Source organism: Ambystoma mexicanum, chromosome 1q (assembly GCF_040938575.1).
Source record: "Ambystoma mexicanum isolate Mex_15411 chromosome 1q, UKY_AmexF1_1, whole genome shotgun sequence".
Lineage (NCBI taxonomy): Eukaryota > Metazoa > Chordata > Amphibia > Caudata > Ambystomatidae > Ambystoma > Ambystoma mexicanum.
In genome coordinates, this window is record NC_090922.1 from 834,730,932 (window position 1) to 834,747,033 (window position 16,102).

At 47.6% G+C, this 16,102-nt stretch overlaps 1 protein-coding gene across 3 annotated transcripts in view; it reads right to left on the bottom strand.

The window, feature by feature from the left end:
- The window catches only part of CEP350 (centrosomal protein 350), a 2,433,119-nt gene that overhangs the window by 377,362 nt on the left and 2,039,655 nt on the right, over positions 1-16,102 (bottom strand). For all 3 annotated transcript variants that reach the window (XM_069641456.1, XM_069641455.1, XM_069641457.1), the window contains one exon: positions 5,404-5,539. In XM_069641456.1, the coding sequence (XP_069497557.1) occupies positions 5,404-5,539 (136 nt within the window). The remainder of the gene's footprint in view (positions 1-5,403; positions 5,540-16,102) is intronic.

Below are 16,102 nucleotides of genomic sequence, written 5' to 3' on the forward strand. Positions count from 1 at the left end.
GTTTTAAAAACAAATTATTAGAGTGCCATCTATGTTAAGCGCTCACCGCTGTCTGAAAATAAGTGGAGCTTTACTTAATATTCTTTTAAGGGAGTGTATATCTTTTAGTGACCGTGTTTTTGAATTGCTTTCTATTAGTGCCTGTGTGTTTTTCTAGATGTGGTTTTAAATAAATAATTATATCTCTTTTACACCAAGCCCTGGTCAGTGTTTACTTGTTCTACTGTATTCTCTTGACCTATTGTGAATACTCTGTATACTGCCTAACTTGAGGAAAGTCTGACTGCTCAGCCACAGCTACCAAGTGAATCTGTGTGGTAGACTGCTACCAAGTGGGTCTAATGCCAAACACCTGTAGTCCTAAATCTTTTGCAGTGGTCCCAGAGGGAACTGCACAGGTTTCTGCCTAACACCCTGCGTGAAGACGTAAGACACACCAAGAGGGATGTTTTAATGGTGACTAGCCTGATGTCCGCAGACGCCATTGGCTCGAATGGTTTATGCGCCAAGGCACCCAACACTACGTTGAGGTCCCACACGGGGTGTGGCTTCTTGATAGGCAGGTAGAGACTGGTAAGACTCGCCAAATGTTTAACCACCGGGTTGTTGGGAGGATGAGAAAACTTCCTCCTCCGAGTTCGGGTAGGCTCCAATGGCCGCCTGATAGGTGCGGCATGTGTCTACTTGCACCCCGGAGTGTGCAAGGTGTGCTGAGAAGCATAGCACACTGTCCAACGTGCAAGTCAGCGGATCGACCTCCCTTCATTCCGCCCAGTGACCAAACCTAGTCCACTTGCTTTTGTACTGGCTCCTAGTAGAATCACTCCTAGCGTCCTGTATGATGTCTAAGTTAGCCTGTGATAGATGCAGATGCTTTAGTGTGACCTGTTCAGGAACCACGCTGCGAGGGCTAACTTCTGTGGGGCAGGGTGGATGACCGTGCCTCCCTGCTGAGATAGTACATGAGCTGACCCAGCGGAAGGTGCATCAGTGGCTGGTCCGAAAGGCTGAGCAGCTCTGGGAACCATGGCCTCGCCGGCCACCAAGGAGCTATCAGAATGATACTGAGGTGCCGGGACTCCCTTATCTTGCAGATCACCCTGTGTCCCAGGGGAGTGGGAAGGAAGGCATATGCATTCATGTTGTTCCATTGTATCTGCAACGCATTGCCCAGCGAGCCCTGGCCCTGTCCCTGCCAGTATGCAAATTGAAGGCATCTCCTGTTGGACCAGGTGGCGAAGAGATCCACCTGAGGATGACCCCATATGTCGAAGATCCCTTGAAGGACCAGATCATTCAATTGTCATTTGTAATTGTCCGCACCCAGCCTGCTGGGCCTGTCCGCCTCCAGGTTTTTGTTCAGGAGGTGGATTTCTGCCAAGTGTATGTTGTTCTCCAGAGCCCACTGCTAGAGTGCAGAGCGGAGGAGATATGGTACCCCTCCCTGCTTGTTGATGTAATATAAGCTGGTGGAGCGGTCCGTTTGAATGAGGATCGCCTTGCCACTGATCATAGGGAGGAAGGCTTTGCAAGCAGCCAGATGTCCATCAACTCGAGCCAGTTGATGTGGGTCTCCTGCTCCCGATGGGCACAAACCCCATGGACACTGTGGCTGTCCAGGGTAGCTCCCCAGCCCTCTAGGAATGAGTCTGTGGTGATGGTAATCTGTGGTGCTGGTTGCAGGAAGGGCCTGCCTATCCGCAAGTTGTAATCCATGTTCTACCAGACTAGGTCCTGGTGGAGATGCAGAGGGGTGCTGACCAGCTCCGCCTGGGAACCTTCTCTTGACTCCATGAGGCTGCGAAGTGTAACTGCAAGCGCCTCATTTTGAGCCTTGTGTATGGCATTGCCAGGAGACATGCTGCCATGATGCCCAGGAGGAGATTCTCAGGAGGTGTTGGTACCACCATGCCAAGGTCACTGCTCTGCTGAGAAAATGCCAAGTGGCCCTCTTGATGGTTGTGATTTTGTCCTGCGAGGGAAAAACTCTCTGAGCTTGTATGCCAGGTGAGGCCCAGGAATGTTAGATGCTGTGTAGGCTCCAGCTGCGACTTTTTGAGATTGACGGAAAATCCCAACTCGTGCAGAGTACTCATGAGGGCGGAGGAGGTGTGTTGGACTGCCTCCGAAGACCCTGCCCTGACAAGCCAGTCGTCAAGGTATGGATAGACCTAGAGACCTTGGGCCCTGAGGAGGGCTGCCATTGCATTCATTAGTCTTGTAAATACCATGGGGGCTGAAATGAGGCCAAAGGGCAGAACCTTGTATTGGAAATGAAAGCCCATGATCCTGAATCTTAGAAAGGACTGATGGTGCTGCCAGATCGGGACATGCACGTACGCATCCTTCAGATCCAGGAAGCACAACCAGTCTCCCATGCATAGTGTCTCCGATATAAACCCTGGGGTAACCATCTTGAACTTTTGAAGAGGAAGGGAAAGGTTCAAGGAGGAAAGGTCCAACACAACTCTCAAGGCCGCCTGGTTCTTTTTGTGTATGGCAAAAATCTGTGAGTACAATCCCAGACCCCGCTGGGAGGCTGGGACTTCCTCCACTGCCTGACTCTCTACGAGCAATCGAATTTCCACCAACAGAGTTGCTGTCCCAATCTGTGTGAGTGGAGGAGAGAGGGGAAGGAGGGATGGGTAGGCGATAGCCCGTGGACAGTACTGAGAGGGTCCACGAACCTCATGTGCCAGTATTGGGAGTGAAGGGCAAGCATACCCCCCACACCGGAGACACGTGGACCCGGAGGGGCGTGTCATGCCTTTTTTCGGTGGAGGAGGGGGACTGAAAAAAGTCCTTGTGCGAGCCTTGTGTATGTGCTGGTGTTGGCTCGGAGACCTGTCCGGTTGCCTGGAACTTTGTTCCTGGAAGCCCCGGAAACCACCAAAGGACCGACCCTTGTCTGACCGCTGCGTCTGGCTGTATGTTTTAAGGGTGGTCTTAGTGAGGATGGACAATGATTTTGCAGTCTGAACTGTTTTTCTTCTTATCCAATTCCTCATCCGTGGTGGAATGGAGCAGGTTGCCACCCTCAAAAAGAAGAACCAGTATGCACTCCTGGACGTCCGGGTTGAATTTGGTTGGCCGTAGCCAGGCCGTCCTTCTCATGTCCGTAGCAATACAAACAGCACGGCCTGAGGTGTCAATGTGCGCCACCGTAGATTCCCCAATGTCCTGCTCTACAATCTTGTCCTCTGCCAGTTCCGCCTTGAAGCGTGCCTGGGTCTGTACATGAAGGTCCAGAATGAAGTCTGCGATTTCTCACCAATGCCTCTTGTTGAGAGCGGCGAGCATAGCCTCTGCATTAGACTGACGAAGATGAAGGGAAGCGTTGGAATAAATCTTCTTCCCGTATGCTTCCAGGATCATCTCCTCCTTACCCAGGAATGTAGAGGCTTAGGTAGCCGAAGACGATTGTGGCTTGGAGTAAAGCAAAGCTGCGGCGATCACCAAGGAGTGTGGCTGAGGGTGTGCCGACAGCAAGAGTGGATCCCCCTCTATCTGCCTGAACTTGGTGTCAAGCGCCTGTTGGTAGGCTTCGCTGATTGGGGTTTAAGCCATCCCTTCTTGGCTAGTGCCACTACCTCTTTTTGCATCAGGATCCCTGTTCTAGTTGTGGGGCTTAGAGTGAGGACTTCTGCTAGGACCCCCACCTCTAGTTGTTCCACCTCCGGCTGAGGAAGCCCCAAGTATTCGGCCAATTTGGCGAGCCGCTCATGGAAGGCCTTGGCCGACGATAGTGTGTCTGGGTCCTCCTCCTCATCTATGTCCACCAAGTTGCCCTGCTGGTCTGGTGCAGCTGGAGGAGTGCTGGGGGCCGGTGGCAGCGACGTACTGATGCCAACAGCAAGACCGTTGGAGGCCTGGGAGCCGGCATTGGTGGGAACTGGCAGGGGCAGCTGGGGCTGCAACATGGGCAGAGTCGCTGGAACCACGGGCGGAAGGGACCGGGCTGCCGGCAGCAGAACTGGAGGGAGCATGTCCCTGATCACATCCCTGAGGATGATGCCCATTTGCAGAGACCTCATGAGGGTCATACACTTTTCAAAAAAACGGTCTTCAGAGGCCGGTGGAGCGCTTGGAGGAGCGGGCATGGGCTGAGACCTGGGTGCTCTCTGCCTTACTGTCTGCTGGGTGTGTCCGCCCTGCGATGATGAAGGATATGCCATATGCCACGTGCCCAGTGAAACTCGTTCCCCTACCTGTTCCACAAAGGGGAATGGAGTTGGGCAAGGTGCCATTTTCTCTGAGCCGGCAGCCATTTTGTCGGGCTGCACGCCATATGCCTATGTCGTGGTGCTTGTTGCACTGGGCTCAGCCACTTCCAAGACTCTTGAAGGTGGAGGTTGAGGCCTGTAGTGCTGCGTACAGGTGCCCCCTCAGACATTTGTCCAGTACTAGGGCGCAGAATAGAACCTTGCCGTCCCTCAGTGACATCACCGGTAGGATCTAGTGACACCTCGGTCTGGAGGCCAGTAGCTGCAGCAGTCTCAGTACCCGCCCTGGTAAAAGAACCTGAAATGTCCCTCCCGCTGGTGAGCTTCCTGGCAAAGGAGACGCCTTTGCGGAGTGCAGTTGAAATAAGTGCCCCTACCTTGGGCCTGGATTTGTGCTCTACAAACTCCTTCAAATCCTCTGGAGGCGACCTTCCGAAGAGGCTCTCCACCGAGCTAGCCTGTTCTTGTGAGCGTGCAGTGTAAGCTTGTTGCACAGAGCAGCCTTCCCAGCCGTGGTCGGGACCAAGGCAGCGGAGGCAGAGAGCATGAGGGTCAGATGTCCAGCCTGGAAGGTGCTCTTCCCTACACCTGCTGAAGCCCACTGACGTCGACATGCACTGGAGGACAGAGGTATCTGAATAAAGACAAGAAAGAAGACGACAAAAAAGACACTTCTCTGGGGAAGAGCGCGTGGAATTACTAGGCCGGAGGCCTAACCTAGGAGCGCTGGTGAAAGCGATCTGTTCCCCTCAATGCGGAAAAGAGGACTGGGGAGTGGCAACTGTGGGCGGAGTCAGAGGGGCGGATGCTCCCAGGGCCACGCCCCTGCGTGCCTCTCAATTTAAAGGGAAGAACATTTTTTCTTGTGAACAAGGTTCTGTCTCCTGTCCCTAGCGAGGGATGCCCATACAGTATGGAGGAAAGGGGACAGGACGTAGGAGTAGATTAATTATTCATGTTAGGCTTGAGCGCTACTTAGCATTGGGAAGATGGGTGGCAGCCAATAGTTAAACTGGGTTGCAGGCCTACTATGAAATTACCATAGGAGAACTGTCTGGTTTGGAACAAGTGTGATAAATGGACTTGGAGGGATCTCAAGCTGTGCAAATCTGTGAGAGGAAGAGGAAAGAAATATATAGCAGAAGTTGAAGGAAGGTCCTGGAAAGGGGGCAGTTCTCACCTGACTGTGTCATGGATAAAGAGTCCTCAGACCAGCTCTGAGACAGATGCTGTGGTCGGGTTCCCAGATGTCCCTTGATGCCGTCTCTGCTTGAAATGATCTTCATGTTGGAGCTGCTGCGGCTTTTGGGAAGAGACTGATATTTCGGAGAAGAAAAATGCATCAGTGCAGGATCAAAGTAGCAAAAATAAAATAAGACTTTGCACACCTGCAGTATTCATCCTCATTTCCACCTACCAGTACAATGTTGCTCTGAGAATTGCAGAGGTTATTAACCAAATATATAATGAAAAGTAATACATTGATGTATGCACAAGAGGATAGTTCCAAGGAAGCCTGTGGTTTTCACTCCTTTATGGGGCGTATCTTTCCTAAATTATTCTGTACACAGCAGTGTAAATAACTTAGTATAATTTGCAGAATACGCATTTGTAACAGTGACATGCTGGAGACCATGCATAACTACTGTGTAATGTTAGATGTTTGCATATGATTAGAAACAACAATGCATGTTCTTAGAATTAGCAGGCCAAGATCGTCGCCAAGGAGGGGTGGGAATCACCAGACAATGTTCTACGCTAAGGGTGGGTGTCATACAAATGAATATAAAGAACAAGTTACGTACCTTAAAGGTAACATTGGTTCTAATGGATACAATGTTTCCTCTGCAGGTTTCTTATCTTTGAAATGTTCAGAATGCATGCTGAGACCTTATAAAACCTTGCATCACATGATGCCTGGTGGAACCACCCACATCCTTGGTGCCCCAACAGTCTGCTTGCGGCTTCTACCTGAAGTGAATACATCCACGGCATAAGTAGCACCGCCTGCTCCATGCCCAACTATGCACTGGATACTTCCCATCTTAGGAGGACTGGAATCATTTTGCGGCAAATGAGGGGAGAGCAGTCCGATAAGGGATCTGCAGAGGAGACATCTTATCCATAAGAACCAACATTACCATGAGGTATGCAACTTGGTTGTTTAATGGATACTATTGCTTCTGCAGATTTTTTATATTTGAAAGACTATCCCAGCAATACATGACAAATTAAAATGGAGGGGACTCGGATGCATCAGAAAAAAAAGATGTTATCCAGGAATTGCTTTATCACAGGTCTTCCAAACAAGGACACAGCCTTGACATTTAAATCCCGGCAATAGTGACTGGCAAATATGTACCTAGTAAAGCAAGTGACTGCCCTGCAAATCTCCTAGATAAGATTACCTTTCAGGAAAGTGGTCATAGCAGCAGAATGTGGCAAAATCAACTCTTTGGGAAATGCGTGCTGCCTCATAGCAAAGTCTGATACTGGTGACAATGCGTCTGGAGATGGTCTGTTTGGACACAGCCACTCCCATGGATGCGTGACCAAAAGCCACAAACAGTTTCCTGTCCATATGATATTAAAATTACCTGGCCATGGGGCAATGTGTTAGAGCACAATTTCTATTTTTTTGGGTTCATGGTCCTTAACTTCGTGTGTCAAACATTTTTGCTGGCTTGAATGTTTTTTGAATTTTTCTTTTGCGACTGCGACTAGTTCCCTTTCCACTGCAATAATTTTTTGGTGTACTGCTGGAGTGTGATAGGTGGGCTGGATTAGGCCAGCCCAGCCCCTGCACGAATGTGTTATCGGTAGGAGAGCGTGTGTATTCCTCAGATTCTTTCCTTACCCTTACTTGATGACTGCTATAAAGACGGGCTGCCGCAGAGTACTCGGATTTACCCATGCTGGATTGACCCTGGCTTCTTTGTCGTGGGCATCCTTCTGTTCCTTGGTAGTGGAATCCCGCACAGGACACTTCCTTTGCTCCTGTCCTTCGACTCTTCCTCACTTGCAGTTGCTAGACCTCTGGTAACATCTTTCTAGCACAAGTGCATAAGGTAGCGGGTACCTTCTGGTGGTCCTGGTTTTGACGTGCGAGTGACTTGCTGCTGCTCCATCTCAACTCCATAGTGGGACTCCTTGGGTGACCTTCGGCTGTTGCATCTATTAGGGGACTGTTTACTTGCGGGCCGGATGTACCCTCCTGCTCCCCCTGTGACACTTGTTGGCTTCTGCAGGGTTGCCTTCAATGCTGCAGAGTTCTTTGCCTCTTGGGTACTCCTTTCAGTTATCACCTGGGTCTGGGAGTAGTGGGGCTTTGAAGCACTCCTTCAACCATTTCCACTGTCTGGCATTGGCCTTGTTCTCTGCACCCAGCCCTTCCTGACCTGCTGATCCCTGAACGCTCAGCTGGAACTCTTCTATGGGGCTCCCTTCTTGACTGGCTGCCTCTCCTGCTGCATGTGGGGTAAAAACAGAACTTAAACAACTTTTCCCCTTAAACGCAGCAGGATTTTCTCCTTCCTGCTATTCAAGAAAGGTTGTAGCTCCAACAGCATAGCACAAGTCAATTGGTTTCTAATAATGCAACGATTAACGTAGATCAATTGACTAAGTCTGAAATTAAGGCTGCAACCAACTGATTGAAGCGTGAGAGAAATTGCCCCCTTTGTTATTGAAGTAAAACACATTGTGCGATGTTGCTGTCAATATTAAGCTGACAGGGAAGTAAAAGAATGTCATGTCTCTTAATTAAGCTTTCATTTTAAGTGAATAGTGCATTTGTTCAACCCAGTTTTATTGCATCTAATTATTGTGACAGGGTCAGTAAACTGCCCCTACCAAGAGGGGATGTGGACCTCCCTCAACCTGGGTTGGGAGGCCTACCAGGGTGACAGCAAAAGGCAGTCCTATCACAAAGGGGGAAGGTGACAGTTTGGATAGCCGCAATCCTCCTCTCTTCTTAAAGGGTCAGTTTGCTTGCATACAGTGCCATTGTCAATCACCCCATACTTATCTCACATGATGCTGGCCGGTTTGTCTTCATTTCTTCCAGAAAACTACATATTCCAGCAGCCCCAGTGAGAGAATGAAGCAACCAGACAAACCAAACCTCTATCAAGTGGCCAGGGACCTGCAAGCCCCAACCAGCGATATATTGAAAAGTCTGCTGCGCGACAGAGCCACAGTCAACAGCAGAAGCCTGTGCATAAGCAGAATGTAGACATTACGCTCAACTGTGAGAGCCACTGAGCGGCACCCCAGACAAACTAATGGGCAAACAGGCCTGCAAGGCCGTCACACGATCTGGGACTTGAACGACATGACTCACCATCCCAGACAGCCATTCTGAAACCTTTGCAGACCTGCATATGAGAAAGGGGCGGGGCATAGACACTCTCATGTATTGGAAAAGTTTGGTCTGGAGAACCAGTGGGGAAGGATAGCCTATGAGGGAGGAAATGGGCAAGATGAAAAAGGGACCTACGAGACCGGATGTTGGGGGGAGGTCAGAGGTGGAGGAGGCAGACCAAGAAAACAGGTGGAGGAAGAATGGTGCAAAGGAGCATGGAAGAGCATTAATCAGGCTATGTGCAAGGTGAGGTATTGGCTGGTGAGAGGAAGTGGTACTGGAAGTGAATGAGCATGTGCGTGAATGGATGCTAGGTGAGAGTAAGGCGTGAGTGAGAAGGTGACAGTGAAAAGGGGGGTGATTGAGGGAGAAAGGGTGGGAGGAGTAGCAGTGGTGGTGTGGAGAAAATAAGTAGTTGTGTGGTTCGAGGGGAGAGTAATTGTGATGGGGAGAATAGTAGGGGGAGATGAGAGTAGAAGGGGCGTAGAAGAGGTGAGGAGGGGGAAATAGTAGGGGTGTAGAGAGGGGAGAATATATGCTGATGGAACATGTCCAAAACATCAACATGAAATGCGCACTGGCTGCTGATCCGTGAGCGTATTCCGTTCAAAACGGTAGCTATTACTAACAAATGTCTCCCGAACACCGCCCCAGAGAAATATCTCACTAAAGTTTAATACACAGTCTGCCAGATTTACCCAGGCTTCCAACATGCACCGTTTTACCACCCCAAGATTCAAACTTTAAAGATCAGGTGGTCTCAGCTTCCCGGGGATCACCGCCAAGAATTGGAATGCCCTCGCTCGGCCTCCAAAAGGTCAAAGCAATCCTACTGGGCCTTGCGGGAGCATCTCAAAACGTGGTTATTCTCCCAAGAGATGTAGAGGAGTGGTAACCATCATGAACTTGTCACACGGACACCCAATTTGCCTGCCACTTGCTTTATTTGTTCTACCGTTGCAACTCCTGTAACCAGTGCCTTGATGCCTGAGGGTTTAGCACGCTTTTCAAATGATACAATAAATACATACATAAATAGTGTTGGTGTGGAGAGGGGAGAATAGCAGGGTGTGGAGAGGGGAAGACTCCTAGTGGTGTGGAGAGGGGAGACGGTAGCAATGGAGAGAGGATAGAATTATTGAGTAAGATCGGAGGATGAGGGCAAGCATTAAGGAGCGAGGGAGAGAGAAGGCCATCAGAGGGACAGCAAAAGAAACATGAGGGAGAAAGAATAAATAAGATGGTATGAGAGTAGAAGGTGAGACGGGTGGGTGGTAGATAGATTTAGGGAGAGGCATAGCAGAGCACAGAGGGACCAGAAAGTTAGACTGCTCAGCTAGCTGTGATTTATTAGGATGATGAGGTGTTTGTGGGGTCATGTTAGTATGAGAACAGCTAGGCCGAATGTGTCATAGTATAGCTGTGTTCTAGTTGAATGATGGTGTATAGGAGAGAGTAAGCGTAGTAGTGTGATATGGTGGTTATCAGTAAAGCGCTTGCAACCAAGCACGTGAGCAGGACAGGGGGCGTACATAGCGGCATACGTATATAAAGTGACAGGATGGATAAGGTAAACATGTGATACTGATAACATGGGGATACAGGTACATAGCATAAATAGGAGATACAGGGATATTCAGAGATATAGCCACTCCATCCACTCGGTCCTTTCCATTCACTCCAATCACTCTATCCTTTCCAACCACTCCATCCACCTTTTCCATCCGTTCCATCCAATCCATCTGTTCCATCCCTTCCAGTCCTTTCCCTTCATTTTTTATCTTTTCCATCCACTCCATTCCATTCATCCGTTCCATCTATTCGGCCGTTCCATCCACTGTGTCCGTTCCGTCCATTGCATCCACTTCGTCCGTTGCGTCCACTTTGTCAGTTCCGTCCGCTCCGCCCGTTCCATCCGCTCTGTTGCATCCACTTCGTCCGTTGCATCCACTTCATCTATTCCTTCCGCTCCATCCGTTCAATTCACTTGGTCCATTCAGTCCATCCTATCCATTCATCTACTCCAGCCGTTCAATTCACTTCATCCATTCTGTCCATTCTATCCATTCCATCTACTACATGGCCCTACGTGTGGGGGAATCACTCGAACAGAAACATGCACATGGGAGCAAATTTGCATAAAACATTGTCATGCAAGGATGTATGCCAGCACCTTTTGAACACTGGAGATGCTAATTACAGTCTAGCTGCTAGAAAGGGAGAATCTGTGGGGAAAAATGTTATCAGTAGCCAGTCCATCTTCCATCCAAGCTTTGCCTCAAGAGAAACATATGGAGTGGAGTAAGGGGTGGAAGCTGGATAGGAAGGGTGAGATTACATAATTGTAATGGCTTGAATAAGCAGAATATAATAACGTTTAATTGCGTTTTTCTGGGGGCGACAACAAAAAAAGCACTTAAGCGTCACTTGCTTGCAGTGGCCAGAGAGTAGTTGAGATTACAGTACAGATTACTATAGTTGAGAACTCGGTGGCCCGGAATCTCGGACTCCCAGGTAATCCTCCCTCCTTCCTCCTTCCTCCCTCTAATACCTGCCTGTTTTCCAACCCTTCCTGCTCTAGCATATTTCTACCTCAACATGGGTTAACTAGAAGGTGAATCTCTATCCTTAACAGCCGTCCTAGCAAAATCGGTTAGCTCTTATAAACAGACTAAAAAACTCCAAACTGGATGATGGCAGTCTGATTCAACAAGCTGTTCTAACACAGAGAAAGCCTGAGATCAATATTGAGGCGCATGTACTGGCCCAGTGTAAATCCACAACTTCCCAAGTCTCATTACAACCAGGAAACACAAGGTCACTAAATAATCATGCAACCAACATTCATGACATGCTATGCCTCACCGAAACGTGAATACAAAACACTAGCGGCCCAGCCCTCAGCATGGTGGTCCCAACTGGCTACCCCATTCTCTATAAAGATTGAGAATCTGGAACCGGGGGGGGGGGGGGCGCTGAGGGGAGGAAGCCGTAATAGCAAGTACAGAGTTAGGCATGTTTTCTGCTCCCATTTCCTGCCAAGATTGCGAGATCCTTTTGGCTAAAATGAAACCCAACCAGAACTGGTGCATCAACATTGTCCTTCTTTACAGACCACCTAACTCAATGCCCAATTTCAATGATGAACTAATTCACATCCTAAGGACCCTGGAAGGCACTAATAGGGCCACACTTCTTCTAGGTGACTTTAATAGATGAAAAGGTGACAAAACAGATAGAGGTTTTACAACTGGAAAGGGACTTAAAAGGCCAATTCACAGTTATTAACAACGCTCCCACAAACAATAAAAATCATATTCTTGATTGGATATGCACAAAAAACGTAACCATTCAAGCAGACCTGACCCTAAACTTGCATATGGTCTGGTCACCATTCCATAGAATGGGCACTACAGCTATTCAGCGAACATATATAATCCCTGAACCCCGACAAATCAATCAGCTGTAGGAACTACAAAAAACTTCATTCAACTGAGCTCTTATCCTGCCTAAATTCCGTCATGAGGGAAACATCAGATGAGGACTCAGCAGAAGATCTCTAATTCACGAATACTTCACAACATTAGTTGACCGTGTTGCACCTTTGAGAAGTAGAATGGTTCATGAAACTCTGACACCAGAAATGGTTCAACATAGAACTGAATGACCTAAAAGAAGAGAAACGCAGACTGGAATCAATCTGGATTAAATGCCAATCTGAGTCAGCCAAATACGCTTGGAAACAAGCAGACAAGATTTACAAAAGTAGGATGACAGAGAACAAAAGAAACTTTTATAATGAGGAAATCGAAAAAGCATCAAACAGCTCCAAGAATGTGTTGGAGATTGTCAAATCTGTAGAGAAACCGAAAACCCTCCAGGTACCCTTTGTACCCACCACGTAAGATAGCACAATAGTTCAAGCCACCTTTAATGAGAAAGAACACAAAATCTCGTACAAAAATCAAAGATATTTTGCAGGCAAATATTGCACAAGGTGATAGCATATGCCAGAAATAGCATAACAGCGGCAGTCTGACACGCCCTCCCTTCACATTCGCTAGATTAGAAATAAATGACATGGTTAACCGACTTCAAGCCATGAAACCAACAGCATGTTCCGAAAACATTATCCCTTCCAAAATAGTTCTCACCCATAATGTTAATGTTAAAGGATATTTGTACCGCGCACTATCACCACCGGAGTGGTCCCCTGGCGCTCTGGCATGAGGACATTTTTGTGCCTTTTCTTACCAGGTTCACCAAGGTCCGCGATGGAAAAGTGCTTACGGGCACCAAAATGGTAGAAATTGCACCCATACAAAAAAAGCCAAATCTAGATCCCAAAGACCCTAAGAACCGTAGACCCATCACAAACTGCAATATCCTTCTCAAAATTCTTGATAAAGCTGCGTACAAACAATACCAAACTTTCATTCAAGCTGAAAAAATCCTGCATGTTAAGCAATCGGGCTTTAGACCAAACTACAGCACTGAGACTGCCCTTATAGACCTTCAGTCTCGCATGCTTCAATTTATTGAGGAAGGCAAACTGGGTATGCTGACTTTGTGGGATTTATCTGCTGCATTTGACCTGATGGACCATGGTATTCTGAAAGAAACACTTGGACACTTAGGCCAATGCTCTGATAAAGTACTCAAATGGTTCCTTTCATTCCTCTCGGACAGGGAAGCTAGAATTCAATGGGGTGAGGCACAACCCCCCCCCCTCCCAAGTCCTCCATTTGGTGTGGTGTTCCTCAGGGGGGAAAGCCTGTCCCCTCCGTTCTTCAACCTATACGTCAGGCCTCTATGCACCCTACTTGAGGACTGGGGTGTGTTTTTCACGAACTACGCGGATGGCAGACAGCTGGTCCTTGAAATCACAGGAGACAATAAAAAAGATGCCACCACATTAGCAGCTATCTACCACCTCATAGAGACCTGGATGTCAAACAACTGTCTTTGTATAAACTGGGACAAAACTTTGGATAACTACCTCCACTGCACTAACCAAAGACCACCTGTCTTTCAGAGTTTTCAGATTCCTCTCTTTGTATCGTGTTATATGGATAGTCTCCTGTGTTTTTGTTACAGCGCCCGGTGCCCGAAGGCTTTCAGAGCTTTAGTAATACATAAATAAATAATACACAGAAGACTCGAACAATGACATAACCAAAGCCAGGTTAATTTCAGATTGCAGGCATTTTGGAGAGTGCAGTGAGAGGGTTGTGTGTTCTGGAGATCATGTATGCTAAAAAGGAAAGTGTAGCTGTCAATTACCAGAATCGTTTACTACTCAGAAAATAATTTCAAACTGTATCAGTCAGAAGACACCCAGCATACCCCCCAAAAACTGCAAAACATTTGAGAAATCTGAAGAAGTTTAGTGCAAATTGATACAAGAGGGGCACACACAGTCCCAAAACTCGCCAAGTGGAGGAACCAGCCATACATCTTAGCACACAAGTAGGACCAGCCTGAATAAGAGCCAGCACAAACAATTATTTACAGTGGGACAGTGCCTCTCAGGCTGCATCAATGATCTACAGCTGCATCTCTCATGCTACATCAACTAGTATATAGTATGTGAACTGCTGTGAACCAGGGAAATACATTTTGAAGACTGAGCTCTAAAAAGTGGGCTGGGAAAAATCTCAGTGATTAGGAGTAGAAACTTTTTATTGGAACCAACAACTTAATACTATTTCGAGAAAACTGGACAACAAACTAAATGTGAAGGCAGAAAAGCCAATAAGAGGTCGAAGAATTGGAGCATTAAAAACCCTTGGACTAAAATGAGAGATTCTTGAACCCTTTATCAATTTGTCGGCTGCCTTTCGGGAATCCTAGATTTTAGGATCTGGACCTCAATGGGGAACAGCAATGAACACCGAGTTTGTAGAGGAGACTAAAACGTGCAGCAAATAATATTTTGTACTGTGACTATTTTCCATACCAACTTAAACGAAGGACTACAGTAAAAGTAAAGTTATTTTATTGAAAAACCAGGTGGAGTTTGTATCCAGGAACGAGTCTAGTGTCTGCACAGGAGATACAAGAGGCTTTCTTGCTTTCCCGGTTTCCAAACACATGGCATCAACCTGGTCCACTTCTTCATCAAATCCCTGTGATGCTTAATCAGGCTTTGATCGATTTACAAATGCCTATTTTTGGCAGGCTTTGGCTTCACACTCCCAATGAATAGTTGATTCAGAACTCGCACCTTTGTTTCTGTTAATGTGAAGTTGTCTTTAGTCAGGCCTTGGACTGGAGAAACCATGACACTCATGTCAAAGTAGCACAGGACGCACATCAGTTTAGCTTCCAGAAACATTAATTAAACATGCATGGTTTATGACAAACATTTTGTAGTGCTTCGAGGATTGTTATACTTTTAATAGGATTTGCTTTACAGCAAGGTTCAATCGATCATAATGTAATGCAGGTGGTCCTGTATAGCATCTTTTTGCCCCTACTGGCGGGGCTCGCTGCACTTGGCTCTGTAAGAGAGAAGGGGGATGAGTTCAATAGTGGGACACTTAAAGGACCGACCTGTGGTGTTGATGGGGGCAGGTTGAAGGTCCCTGGTTCCTGAGTGCCAATCTGCTTTCTATGGGGTTGCAGAAGAAACTTGGGCGTATGCTATCCATGGGAAAGAGCCCAAGATCTGATGAACTACAACGCTTTGGGTCTGGTTAGCTGATGTGTGGAGAGTGACACAAGGCTAAAGAGGAGAGTTTAGTCACAGCTCGGTTAGTATTGATGTACTAATGGCTTGGCCTGTTGTGGCCTTCTGTTTGTGTGTGTACTGTAAGATGGTAGGAGATCTTAGAGGGAAGTCTGTTGGTCTGGGGGGATGTGGGAGTAGGCCTTACAAGGCAAAACAACCTGCAAAACTGCACTCCTACCCCAGGCCATTTGTAAACAGGTCACATTTCGCTTTGTCCCTCACAGTCTCCCTGCCCCGTCTCCCTGACTCCGTCTCCCTCACTCCGTCTTCATTCTCTGTCCACCTCTTTATGGGTGCCTTCAACCCCATCCAATGGGATGTCGAGTACCAAGCCCCCCCAAATAGCACACAAAGCTTATGGACAGAAAACATCTACATATTTTTCGGTCGGTCAAAGTTGGCTATAGTGGCAGCCTGGCGTAGTTCCAAGCTTCTTCAGGACAGACAATGAGGTCTAAATCTTCCCTCACGTACAAAACACAATATGGTGGAAGATGTCTTCCAATAGTCACTCTCCATTGTCTATCCTGAAGAAGGTCGGAACTACGCCAGGCTGCCACTATAGCCATCTTTGACCGAACAAAACATATGTAGACGTTTTCTCTCCATAAGCTTTGTATGCTATTAAACATATTGGCACACTGAAAGGAGACATGGGTGTAGCAGAAACATTTGTCCTGTATATAGAACAAAAAGGGCTCCATTTATAGGTTGACCCCTGTTTGTGCATTACGTTGTTATTGGATGCACGAGTGTGAGTATGGGTATGAAAGGTGGAATGAG